Source organism: Clupea harengus, chromosome 11, assembly GCF_900700415.2.
Source record: "Clupea harengus chromosome 11, Ch_v2.0.2, whole genome shotgun sequence".
Lineage (NCBI taxonomy): Eukaryota > Metazoa > Chordata > Actinopteri > Clupeiformes > Clupeidae > Clupea > Clupea harengus.
The window spans coordinates 4,307,703-4,319,263 of record NC_045162.1 but is presented as its reverse complement, the minus strand read 5'-3'; the positions used below and the strand labels follow the sequence as shown (position 1 = coordinate 4,319,263).

Here is an 11,561-nt window from a genome sequence, read left to right as displayed (position 1 = left end):
CCAGACTTCCATTCTGAGAAATTTTCCCTCCAGTTTTCCCGCACCGATTTCCCCATGGTGTCACGTCTAAATCATCGACGGTCCAAACCCTTTAGCAAGAAAAACTGGTTACGTGTCATCTTTCTCCCGGGTAAACTAGTATTTGAAGTCGTAATGACATAGGAGTCCGAATGTAAAATGCTCTGTCTGCGATTCGTTTGATGCCTACGCCTCAGAAACCTAGTAACCATGGTGCTGCTTAGGATGAATATGGGATTTCTTTTTAAACGGGTTTACTTTCCCCAGTTGAAATAATTATCTATCTGACCAATCTAGTAACTGTAGCACTTTTTTTAAGACACGATGAGCACATTCTCAAGACATTGATCTGAGTTTCCATTGCAGGTCTCCATATCCTTGCTGTATGGAGAAAAGACTAGAACACGGGCTGCGGAGCTGGTCCAACAGAGGAGCTATTTCTGTGCTCTTCCAGTTCATTTCCATAGGGCAAAGCAGTGATATTTTTTACATGGCCACATGCTCTCTTCTCACATAGGAAGTCAGTAACCTACTTCTGGCAAAATGGTCCGGACTTGTGGTATAAATAAGTTGTGAGTAGAATGATAGTAAATGCCCATCAGTGGTGTATAGTAACGAAGTAGAAATACTTCGTTACTGTACTTAAGTCGTTTTTTTGGATATCTGTACTTTACTTTACTACTTTTATTTCTGTTTACTTTTACTTCGCTACATTTTGCAAAGAAAACGGATACTTTTACTCCGATACATTTCCCCTGAAACCTTCGTTACAAAATCAAATCATCTTTAGAAAAAAAAAGAATCATGAGAGTGACGAGACCAACGTCGGGGACTGTGGTAGAACACAGATTGCAAGCAGGTTTGGCGAATCAGTGGTCCTAGCGCACGTTAATGCGTTATTGACCGTTACCATGGAAACACCAATGAGCATGAACCACACAGGCCAAAGTTAACATTGAGCGGTGGGGCACGTTCAGATGTGCCCCACGAAATCTGCCTGGCAACTAGACTGGAATAATGCGAAAACCGCGAGACCTGTACCCCGTGACTAAGAGAAAAAAAACATACAGTCAGATCAAAATCAGACAGATCAATGCCAGTAACGTTACTGCTAGTTAGCTATCGCTAGTTTTCGAGTATTTGGGAATTGTTTCAATTCAGCCTACAATGAATAATGTAGACTAGTTGTTGAGGGTGCAATTTAGTACATTGTCGTTGGAAGATAAATTCGAAATTAAACGTTTGGGGCCACACAAAAGGATTAAGACATTCACAAGAAACACGATGGGACAGCAGAGACTGAACGTGACTCTCCATACTTTCCATTGAAAACCCGTTTGTTCATGGACTGGTGGATTTTAACAGCAAAGTCATCGAGAGGTTTGCTTAAGCAAAGAACCACCGCGCCAACTTCCTATTTAAGTGATCTGCATTGGTGAGTCAAACTTTTTTTTTTTCGGAGCTGATGGATGTATCAATGCAATCTGCAAGGACATCGTCTTTTTACAAAGTTTTGTTCATTTAGCAGCATGTTTTGCTGCTGTTATTTGTTTAAGTTGTGCCTTTCGCTTCATATTGTATGCCACACGTGTGCCACAAGCTTAATAAATTAGTCAAGTTATTTGAGCTATGGGTCTGTCTAATATTTTTATTTTGTTGCAATCATTTTACTTTAATGCTGTATTATAGGCAACATCTTTGTGTTGCGCTGAAGCATGTGAAATGTATTTGAAATAGGATTTCTGCTCCTTGCTGGCACTCAAAATGCAGCCCATCTTACTGGTCTACTGCTTATAAACAGCTACCTCTAGTTTTTTGACGGTGACATGAAGTCATACAAAATTGCCCCACCAGAAATTTCAGGCTAAAATCGCCACTGCTCCAGATCAAGGCAAAATGGACTGCAATATGCAGTGGAAGGATATATCCAAAATATTAAGATCAACAACGAAGGGGGCACAACAATAATCGAAGCAAAAGCACACAGGTCTCAATCAAAAAATTAGAAACCCCACGACCTCTTCATTAAATGCCACCAGCACAACCTTGTAGACTAGTCATGTTCTTTCACCGCTGGGTAAGATCTGTATATAATATTTCAAGCTAGCTAATAACCTACAAATATTCTTTATTCTTATTCTTTATTCCATCTCTGGCGAAGTATCTAGCTAGTTAGCTTGGATAGTGTCAATCTACACTACAGTAACGTAGCAGTGTGGAGCAAAATAGTAACGTTATTGTTCAAGGGATGTGTGTGCATGTTGCTGAAAGTATTTCACAGTTACTGTACAGATAACTTGCTTGTAAAACTGATGATCCTGATGTAATGCTATGGCTTTGTATCAGATCGCCAGGTTATTGCTCTCAGGTTGTGCCATATGCATACATTGGGATACTCAGGAGCCCATTCACAAAATGTTACAAAGATTAAAATTAAAAAAATTCATAATGGCTTTTTGGGACGTTTTGTTTGAAGATGAACAAAACATTTTTCAGTTTCAAGTAATGACTGGGTTGTTACTTTCGGTGCTGCTTTAGTATTGCCTATTGAGTTCAAATAAGGCCCAGTTTGTATGCTCATTCTAGTCGGAATAAACTTCATAATTTTCAAAATTCTGACCCTTTGCTTTTTTATGAACAGCATTTACTTGTACTTTTACTTTCAATACTTAAGTACATTTAATATCAGAAAATTACTTTTGATACTTAAGTACAGTAAAGATCAGATACTTTAAGACTTTTACTCAAGTAGTATTCTAAAAGGTTACTTTTACTTTTACTTGAGTAATTTTCCAGGAAGGTATCTTTACTTTTACTCAAGTATGGCTTTTGGGTACTTTATACACCACTGATGCCCATGGACCTAGGGGCTTTGGAAAGGCATATATGAGCTGAGGTGTGTGTAAGGGGTGGGGTAGGTTGGGGGTAGGGCTATTGTGGTTAAGATTGACTGGTGAAACAGGTTTTTTTCTTTCCCTAAAGCCACACCCGTGATTGTGTTGAAAGAGACTGACTAGTAGGAGAGTCATTCACTGAGATAATAAATGTCAGCTCACAGTCAGGGCTCGGTCACTGCACATGGCTGTGTTCCCATTAAGGGAGAGTACTGGGTGAAATGACTGCCCACAGAGGCGTGTTCAGGATGAGTCACTAAATCGTGATAAAACAGACGAGCTACATGGGTGCGGTGTGAGGTTTCATCAACATGGTGGGTGAGTCAATCTACAAATGAATCTGTTAACACAGATCAGGAGAATAAAAGCAGTGACTTTCTGAGATTTTGGGTCAGAATATGTGTATGGAGATGAATACACAGCATTTAGTAGCTCTGGTACAAATGGAATATTAAAGTGAATCAGCAAACGAACAAGAGATGGATAACTGGAAAAGTGAGTTGGGTAGTAATGCTTAGATTCAGTAAATGTAAGATAAGAAATGCTCCTTCCCCTGATTGTATACATTGTTTTTTTTACAGACTTTAATAGGCTTCAAACTTAAACTGTTTAACTACACTCCTATTTCTTCAGAGAATGGTGTCTTACCTCATGAAGTAGCCTATTTGAGATGGAATACGCATCATCGAATGGTGTCATTATCAGCCTATATACCACACGTGTGAATAAGAGGAATTTTAGTTTTGAGTTTTGTCTCCAGTTCCCATGAAATAACTTGTTCACATCTGGTCTGGACATGCGCCTTGGGAGATCTGATCACGAGCGGACAGTGTGGGTGTGAATGCACTGAGATTCATTCACTCAGACCACATTCGGAGGCGTGTATTTCACACAGGTCTGAAGAGAAATTCTCTCCCATCCTTCAGATGTCTCATGGTGATGTGCACTGACACGAGACATAGGACATGTGGTATGGTGAGCAGCCTGCGATTATGACCAATGACTATGACTCTGAATCACTTCATAACAAGATCTCGTCATAAGGTAAAAAAAAAAAAACACAAGCCTTACTTTGTAAAAAAAGACGCAGAAGATAGCCGTTGACAACAACAACAACGTTGACATAGACTTTCAAGTAACAATATCCCCAAATTGTTATTTTTTTTTAGTTTTGTACTTCTATCGATGACTGGTTGGAAATAACAATGACCCTTTCACTGACCATCATGACTGACACCCACATTCTCACTACAGACACTTCCCAGAGAGCTGTTCTAAAGGCAGTGGCCACTCCTGGGCTGCCCTTTATTACAGACCTCTAATCCTCCTTGTTGAGATTTACCCTTCATTGAATATAGCTGTAGCAACTTCAATGACACATGTGGCTTTAATGCTGCTAATCCTGAAGATTTTGATAATCTGAGAATAGCCTTAGCATATTTAATGAGTACTTTCACATTGTGAAAAGATAGAGACGAGGAGATACCTGTGTAGACAGATGATTGTGCATTTCACAATATTCGCCAGAGCTTTACGTAGGAAGAAAACTTGATTAGAACTTTAGTGATTAGGGCTGTCAAGTCATCATTACATCATGTTTCTTTTCTTTAGGTGTTTCTTGGCATTTAATTACAACTTCCTGTCAAGAAAAATGTATGCAATGCAAAACAAGGGAGAAATAATGGTGTATAAAGCAGTGTGCTGTGCTATAATTGTGCCTACTGAATTACATTGTTGATCACACGCATTCAATTCAAGGCACTAATGATTGCCTACAGAATTACTCGGTCCGCACCCATGTGCCTGAGCCCAGTCACACAGGTATATGCTCCTTCTCACCCACTCCGTTCCTCCAGGGAACATCAACTGGTGTTACGTAGAGCAGAATTGGGTAGAATTCGTTCTTAGCTCTACACTCCAAGGTGTCCTAACTTACTGAAACTTTATTGTTGCTCCTTAATTGTAATTCTGCCAGATGAATGTAGAACTGTAATATTAATTAATGTTTGTTCTACATGAGCACACTGAACCAATGCTACATATTACAGTAGCATTCCCCTTCTCGCAGATTGAAACAAACTAAGGGTACAGTAGTACCTCTCCTAATTAGCGAAGTGATTAGCAAGGTGATTCCTTGTTAGCTTGAAGAGCTTATGTCTACAGAAAAACTATAAGCAAATGACAAATGCTGAAACCTTTACCAAAGTTACACTTTATTAAATTGTTATAATACACCGGAGATACAGACATAGTTATATAACTGCTGTAAAAAGGTAAGTCCAATGGGCAAATACAGTGCCATTTCACACCAGTGACATTACAGTAGATTGATTTACTAGTGCAATGATGACAGGAACACAGGTGTCCTCATTAATTTGGCTACTAATACACCCACACTCTGGGGGACTAACAGTAAAACATACATGATTACAATTAAGGAAACAAGATAGAAATTTAAGGGACATGATTTTCACCTTTTTGAACCTTTGGGTTAATGGAGTCATATAAAAATAATACTTATGTTAGCATGTTAATAAAAATGAAATGCGTACCAAATGAATGCATACACTGAAATAGGTATTGCGGCAAATTGTAAAACTGGATTTATGCACATCTTCACAAGAATAGTTTGCATAAAACCTGCATATTGAATACAAGTATGTTGCTGGCAAATCAAAAAATTCAAGGATAAAAAAAATTAACTCAATATTAATAAAACAAATTCTTATCTTTTATTAACATTAGGGAGTAAAAAAAAACATTTTTGCTTTTCAAAGGCATGTTGTACAAATCAATCCTTAAGAATAACATATAGAAATAACTGACCTAGGAGCAACTGTTCTGAGAATAAAAAGAATGTGCACACACATAAACAAAAAAGGATATGTGCCAGACAGTCTGAAAATCAAAGGACAAACATTCACATGACATTTCCACAAGGGTTTTCAAACAAAAGAGGCGGATTCAGCGGCTGATTTGTCCCCAAGCTCTCTTGGGCTGTGGCGTGAGTAGTTAGCACAAAATGGCAGTCATGTTCAAAGTGTGTGATGTACATATGATATTCATCAAATCTCTGAGAGTTCTTCATCATCATCATCATCATCAGTGTTAACTTGGCTTTGTGGTCCTGCTGCGAGGCTCCCGTGGCGACAGTAACCGTCCTGAAAAGAGGGGGGGTATTCCACAAGCGGTGGCCTGTGAGATTTGCCAGGCCTCTGAGGTCAACATGGTGAGGGGACCTAACCAGTGGCTTGTCTCATGCCACCACGTCGACAAGCTCCGGAGGCATGGGGGACTTGGGATGTCTGCTCTCAAAGTGCTGCTTGAAGGTCTTGGGATCCGGCATCTGAGTCTGAATATGAGGAAGAAGGAAAATTAACCTTAAGCAACTACTCGGCTACTATTTTAAGTTTTTAAGAATTGCAAATGCTGTTGTGAACTTAGCGTAATCCAATAACAGGCATTATATGATGTGTACATCATGACTCCTGTCCTTCTCTCCATTCATATGCACACATCCTGCCCAGTTGTCATCTCCATGCTTAGATTGAACCACTCTCCTTGCTAGCATAATGTGCTCCAACTATGAACCACAAGTGTCACCCTCCCTTGTCATGCTGTAGTCATGTGCTACACATTAAACAAAAAAAGGGCATCTTTTAAAAAATGCTGTGGTGAGCAGAGAGTCCATACCCGACACACGGTGCAAGTGAAGACAAGGGCAGCCTTAGCTGCTGCCTTCTGATCGTGCCCCTTGCTCTTTTTAGCTTCGGCCTGCTTCTTAGCGTTCTTCTGCTGGGACTGGAGCTTCTGGTGCCCGCGGGCCATTGCTGGTACCTGGTGTGAGGGCAAGGAGAATACGTTCAGAAGGTTTTCCATTAGTATTCTACGTCCAGGCTTTGTCTGGAAGTAGGGACGCAACTGATGACTATCAGATAATCGATTAAATAGGCCTACTCTGAAAATAAAATCCTATGTGATTTCTACATTTCAGGATCCAAAGTTTGTGCACTAAGTTTTTTTTTTATTAAACAGATGATATAAACAAACAACTCCTAAAACATTATATTACTACATCATTCCTACATTAACTGATAAAAGGGGTTTCCCTATATGCAGTACGCAGCTGCTTCTGCCGACTGGTAAAATCTCATGTTTCATAAATATAACAAATAATGGTTGTTTGTGAGTTGGTGCTGTTTAAGACAGGGTTAACATTTTTCTTAGTAATCATACCATTTAAAAAGGCTTGACTAAGCATGACCACCCTCTCCTGCTTTAGACCTAGCATTAGCATCACATCTGATCTGTCCACCGTCAAAGTGTTAAGCCAAGTTTGGGTCCAGTGCTGTGGGCTCGTAGACCTGCACACAGCCACACTGCTGCTGAAAACCATCCTAGGGGAAACGGGTGACACTTCTGTGTTAAGCATAGGGGATAATAAAACAAACAATCAAACTGACAATCACGTCACTGCGTGTGTTGAATAGCATAATCTAGAGGGTTTATTATCACACGAGTTGCACTCAGTGTTTCCAACGAGGGGAAACTCTCAGGTACATGCAGACGGCATAAGCAGCTTTTTTCTACCCCGAATCAGTGTAGCTTATAGAAACCACGGACAATATGGATGTCCATTTTACTAGTCTGTATGTTGAAAGTTTAGGCTAATAACATAACATAGAGAAAGTGACAAAAAAGTTGTTGATATGGATACGGCCACCAAAGTTTTTCCTGTAGAAATTCCATAATTTTAGAGCATCATGCAAGCAGTCACGTGTCATGGCATTGCTCATCGTATGTTAAGACCCTCTCCAGTGAAACATACCTGGTTAACATACCAATATAGTGTTTTACATATGATACATGACATATCATGAGCGAAATAGGCACCATGGCTGACTATTTCCACCTTTGAACTGCAGTGAGTGTACCAATGACGGTCTCAAAAACAGAATCAGACAGCTTGGGTTTCATACGTCACATACCTAAGAAAGCAATCCCGTCAACTTGTGGGGTGTGGATTGACATATCATCAGCATAAGGCATCCAATCAAAAGCTACCATAGTAGAAGCCAGGTACAGCTAATTTACATATTCACAGCGGTGCAGATTAAATGAGGCAAGGGTGTAGAGTTACCTCCAAGCCATTTTAAGGCAATGAAGGGATTTTTTAATGGAAAAAAGCCCTAAATATCTCTGAGGAACAGAGATGGGTTTCTAAAGTCTCTTTCCATAGAGCAGTCATGTTTCCTTTTCAGACGCCTATAGCCTATGGCAGATGTGCTCCCGTGCTGGTCAGCTCTGCATCATTGCAATGCAGTGGATGAGCCTCTTAGCAAAGAGCAGGGTTTGGTGAAATGCTTGTGGATTTAAATGTTTTTGGTCATGCTGGTGTTGCCCTGTCATTTTTCTTTTTCCTAACAGAAGGATGACCAACATCAAAGGACAAGGCACCAAGGTCACAGCACATGGCAGGAGATATCAACTGTCCATGTCTTGGTTACATTACTGCGTGCCTTTCAGGAAGAGCTAGCTTGTTTCTATCCCCTAATTTTACAACGATAAAGCCTTTCCTCCTCCTTTCAGAACAACCAAGGGGTTGCTCTGGTTTCCCTAAAAGGAGCATTTGGACGTTAAAAGAATAAGCTACTTTGCTAAGTGGGTTACTTGAAATTGTAGGTCACCAGGAGAGAGCAATTAATCTCTGAAATTTCCCCGAAGAAGGCCAATGCTGAGAAATAAAAAAAGGGTTGGTGAGGAGAAACAACTAGGTCACTTGACAGCCAGAGATGGAAATTGTGTGCGGGTAGAATCTATAACAGGGAAAGGCAACCTGCACATGTGTGAGGGTAGAATCTATAACAGGGAAAGGCAACCTGCACATGTGTGAGGGTAGAATCTATAACAGGGAGGGCAACCTGCACATGTGTGCGGGTAGAATCTATAACAGGAAAAGGCAACCTGCGCATACAGTATGTGCGGGGAGAATCTATAACAGGGAAAGGCAACCTGCACATGTGTGCGGGTAGAATCTATAACAGGGAGGGCAACCTGCACATGTGTGCGGGTAGAATCTATAACAGGGAGGGCAACCTGCACATGTGTGCGGGTAGAATCTATAACAGGGAAAGGCAACCTGCACATGTGTGCGGGTAGAATCTATAACAGGGAGGGCAACCTGCACATGTGTGCGGGTAGAATCTATAACAGGGAAAGGCAACCTGCACATGTGCAAGGACTAGAGTTAGACTGATATTATTTTTGCTGAAATATTGGCCACTATCGGTTCAGTTACCTCTCTCTTTGGATACATGGGATTGTGATAGAGCATTTGCTTTTATAAACAGCAAATGTCCTCGCCTGAGGGATACAATACGTTTTTTCTACAATCTTTTCTCCATCATTGACGGACTCCGCCGCCAATTGAACATACTCAATCGGCCAAAAAGCCATCAACAAGGATCCAAACTAGCGCCAATGGTTCCGGACACACATCAATAACTAGATCCGCTGACGCTTACACAGATATGATAAATTAGTATTGAAGGAATTGATATATGATGGGAAAGGTGAACATAAAGGCAACTCCGCAAAAACTAACAGTTAGAAAGGCCTTGTGTAAGACAGAGGTCAAATGAGGCCTTTGCACACCTGTGTTGGCAGGCCTCGACATATTGAACAAAGAGCTGACTGGTACTACTAGTCAGTACTTTCCAAAAAAATAAGGAAAAGGGGGTTTCGCCACAGTTATGTCTGAACAATGGAAAACACCCTAAATTCAAGGATATGGGTCAGAAGCCCACCACCATTATTTACGAGCCTGGATAAGTAAGAATATTCTGATTGGCCAAAAGTGGTTCACTACTTTCTCTGTGGTTGGAAATTGTAATCAGGACAGATAATTAATGTGTCCATAATTTGATTGGAAGATGAAATGTTAACACGTCAGAAAACATAAGGTATAATATAGTGAGACAAAGTTTTTAGCAGAGATGCTCCATGGACCACCTTGCAGACTGACTGTAATGTCCTAGACTGGAAGACTGGAATAAAGCTTCAGATCATCACTCTTGGCTGTTCATTTTTTTATTGAAACTGCAGCTCAGGATTGGGAAAATGAGTTCGCTGCAACAGTATCGGCACAAAATATCGGTTACCGGCTATCCTAAGCCATTAGATATTGATATCGGTATCTGCCTTAAAAATGCACACAGTCCCAATAAGATGCGTAACACTACCCTATATGGATTTGCCATCTCAGTTGAGCCCTAAACCCCCAAACAACCTCAATTACCAGTTTTACCTATGCTTTGTTATGATTACGAACTAAGAAAGTGATTAAGATGTGATCAAGTCAAAGTTGTACCATTGCTTTCAGCCTAACCAAATGAGCATGCGTTAATTTTTAAGACAGATACTATGAGGAATGACGTTACAGTGTGATTGGTGTATATGAGGTGACTTCCTATCAGACACCATAGGGCAAACTCATTGGATGCTGTCAATGCCAAATTGAATCAGGCAGCTAGAGCAGCACCTGTTTTCAGTCGGATGTATTACATACCAATCTGGACTGCGCATGCTGGAAGCGTCGTTGAGAGACCATGGTGGTAACGTTAACTGTGTGGAGAGTGTTCATAATGATACGTCTCTTATAATTTAATGATGGTAGGTAGTTGTTCAAATAAGCTTTCGGGAAACGCACTCATGATGGGTTACCTACCAACGTTAGCACCATTATGTCTATGGTATCTTATTTGGTGCTAGATAATTAGCAAGCTATGTATCTGTAAGTTATCACAAAGCTCATGTTTAAAAATGTCCGGCGATTCTTAACAAGGACCATATAAGCAAGTAACAGTAAAGTTAGATTCACATCTTTTGGCGGGTTAATTTAAAAAACACACCAGCCATCAGACACGGCTAACATGTCTTGGCAAGTGAAAACTAGTTAAGTTAGCTGGCTAAGTATCCTTGTTGTTTAGCATTACACACTGTCAGAGCCAGCGCGATGCTAGCACTTGCCAGCTAAGGTATCTAAACATAAACTGGACTAAAACCAGCAAATGAACAGAATGTAACCAGATTTGACATCCACAGTTATATAAGATCCAAGGGAAAGAAATAGGCTTACTCACGTACCCCCCTCCCCTTTTTTTGTTTGTTGCAGAAAGTGGGTAATATACTCCAGCGGTTAGCTGGTTATTGTCAACTAGTTATGAGTAGCGTTAGCATAAGAGGCGGTTGGTTAGCCAGTAGCTAATTCGAGCAAAGCTTAATTGACGAGGGATTTCACTGATGTTAAATCATTTATTTTACTACAGATAGAGAAATGGGTAGCTTGTATCTCAAAATGCTTCTCTTACCTTTATCAGTATTTCGTGAAAGTACTCAAATGTGTGATATTTTATTTCTTCAAAGTCTGTGCTGATTTGTCAGATCTGACTTACTTGCTACTTAACGTAACAATTCGAGGCTAAATATAGTTTCTTGCTAGCTAACTGACTGTTTTAGCCAACGTTGTCAGCTAGCTGAGCAAGCAGTCGCACAAGGCATGCGTGCTGTGATGACCCCTCCCCACTTTCTCCGTAGTGGAAGGGGCGGTCTGGATTACTCCAGTGGACAATTTCAACATACTCAAAACAA

General features: G+C 40.4%; 1 protein-coding gene across 4 annotated transcripts; it reads right to left on the bottom strand.

The window, feature by feature from the left end:
• Window positions 1-5,409: 5,409 nt before the first annotated feature.
• Window positions 5,410-11,445, bottom strand: LOC105896378 (zinc finger protein 706). Of its 4 annotated transcripts, XM_042709033.1 has the most exons (5): window positions 11,282-11,444; window positions 10,480-10,535; window positions 7,149-7,309; window positions 6,606-6,749; window positions 5,410-6,264 (listed from the first exon to the last, which is right to left on the bottom strand). In XM_042709033.1, the coding sequence occupies exons 3-5, from the start codon at window positions 7,149-7,151 to the stop codon at window positions 6,169-6,171; spliced, it is 243 nt and encodes an 80-aa protein (XP_042564967.1). In that variant the 5' UTR covers window positions 7,152-7,309; window positions 10,480-10,535; window positions 11,282-11,444; the 3' UTR covers window positions 5,410-6,168. The 4 variants fall into 4 exon arrangements, with proteins under 4 accessions (XP_042564967.1, XP_031431587.1, XP_012678580.1 ...); XM_031575727.2 differs by lacking the exon at window positions 10,480-10,535; XM_012823126.3 differs by lacking the exon at window positions 10,480-10,535 and having other exon boundaries at window positions 7,149-7,276.
• Between the last annotated feature and the right edge of the window lie 116 nt (window positions 11,446-11,561).

Excerpts from the sequence above, each read along its gene's own strand:
- LOC105896378 (XM_042709033.1), bottom strand. Across the intron at positions 6,265-6,605 it reads TCACTTGCACCGTGTGTCGG|ACTCAGATGCCGGATCCCAA; the intron begins GTATGGACTCTC and ends CCTCATATTCAG.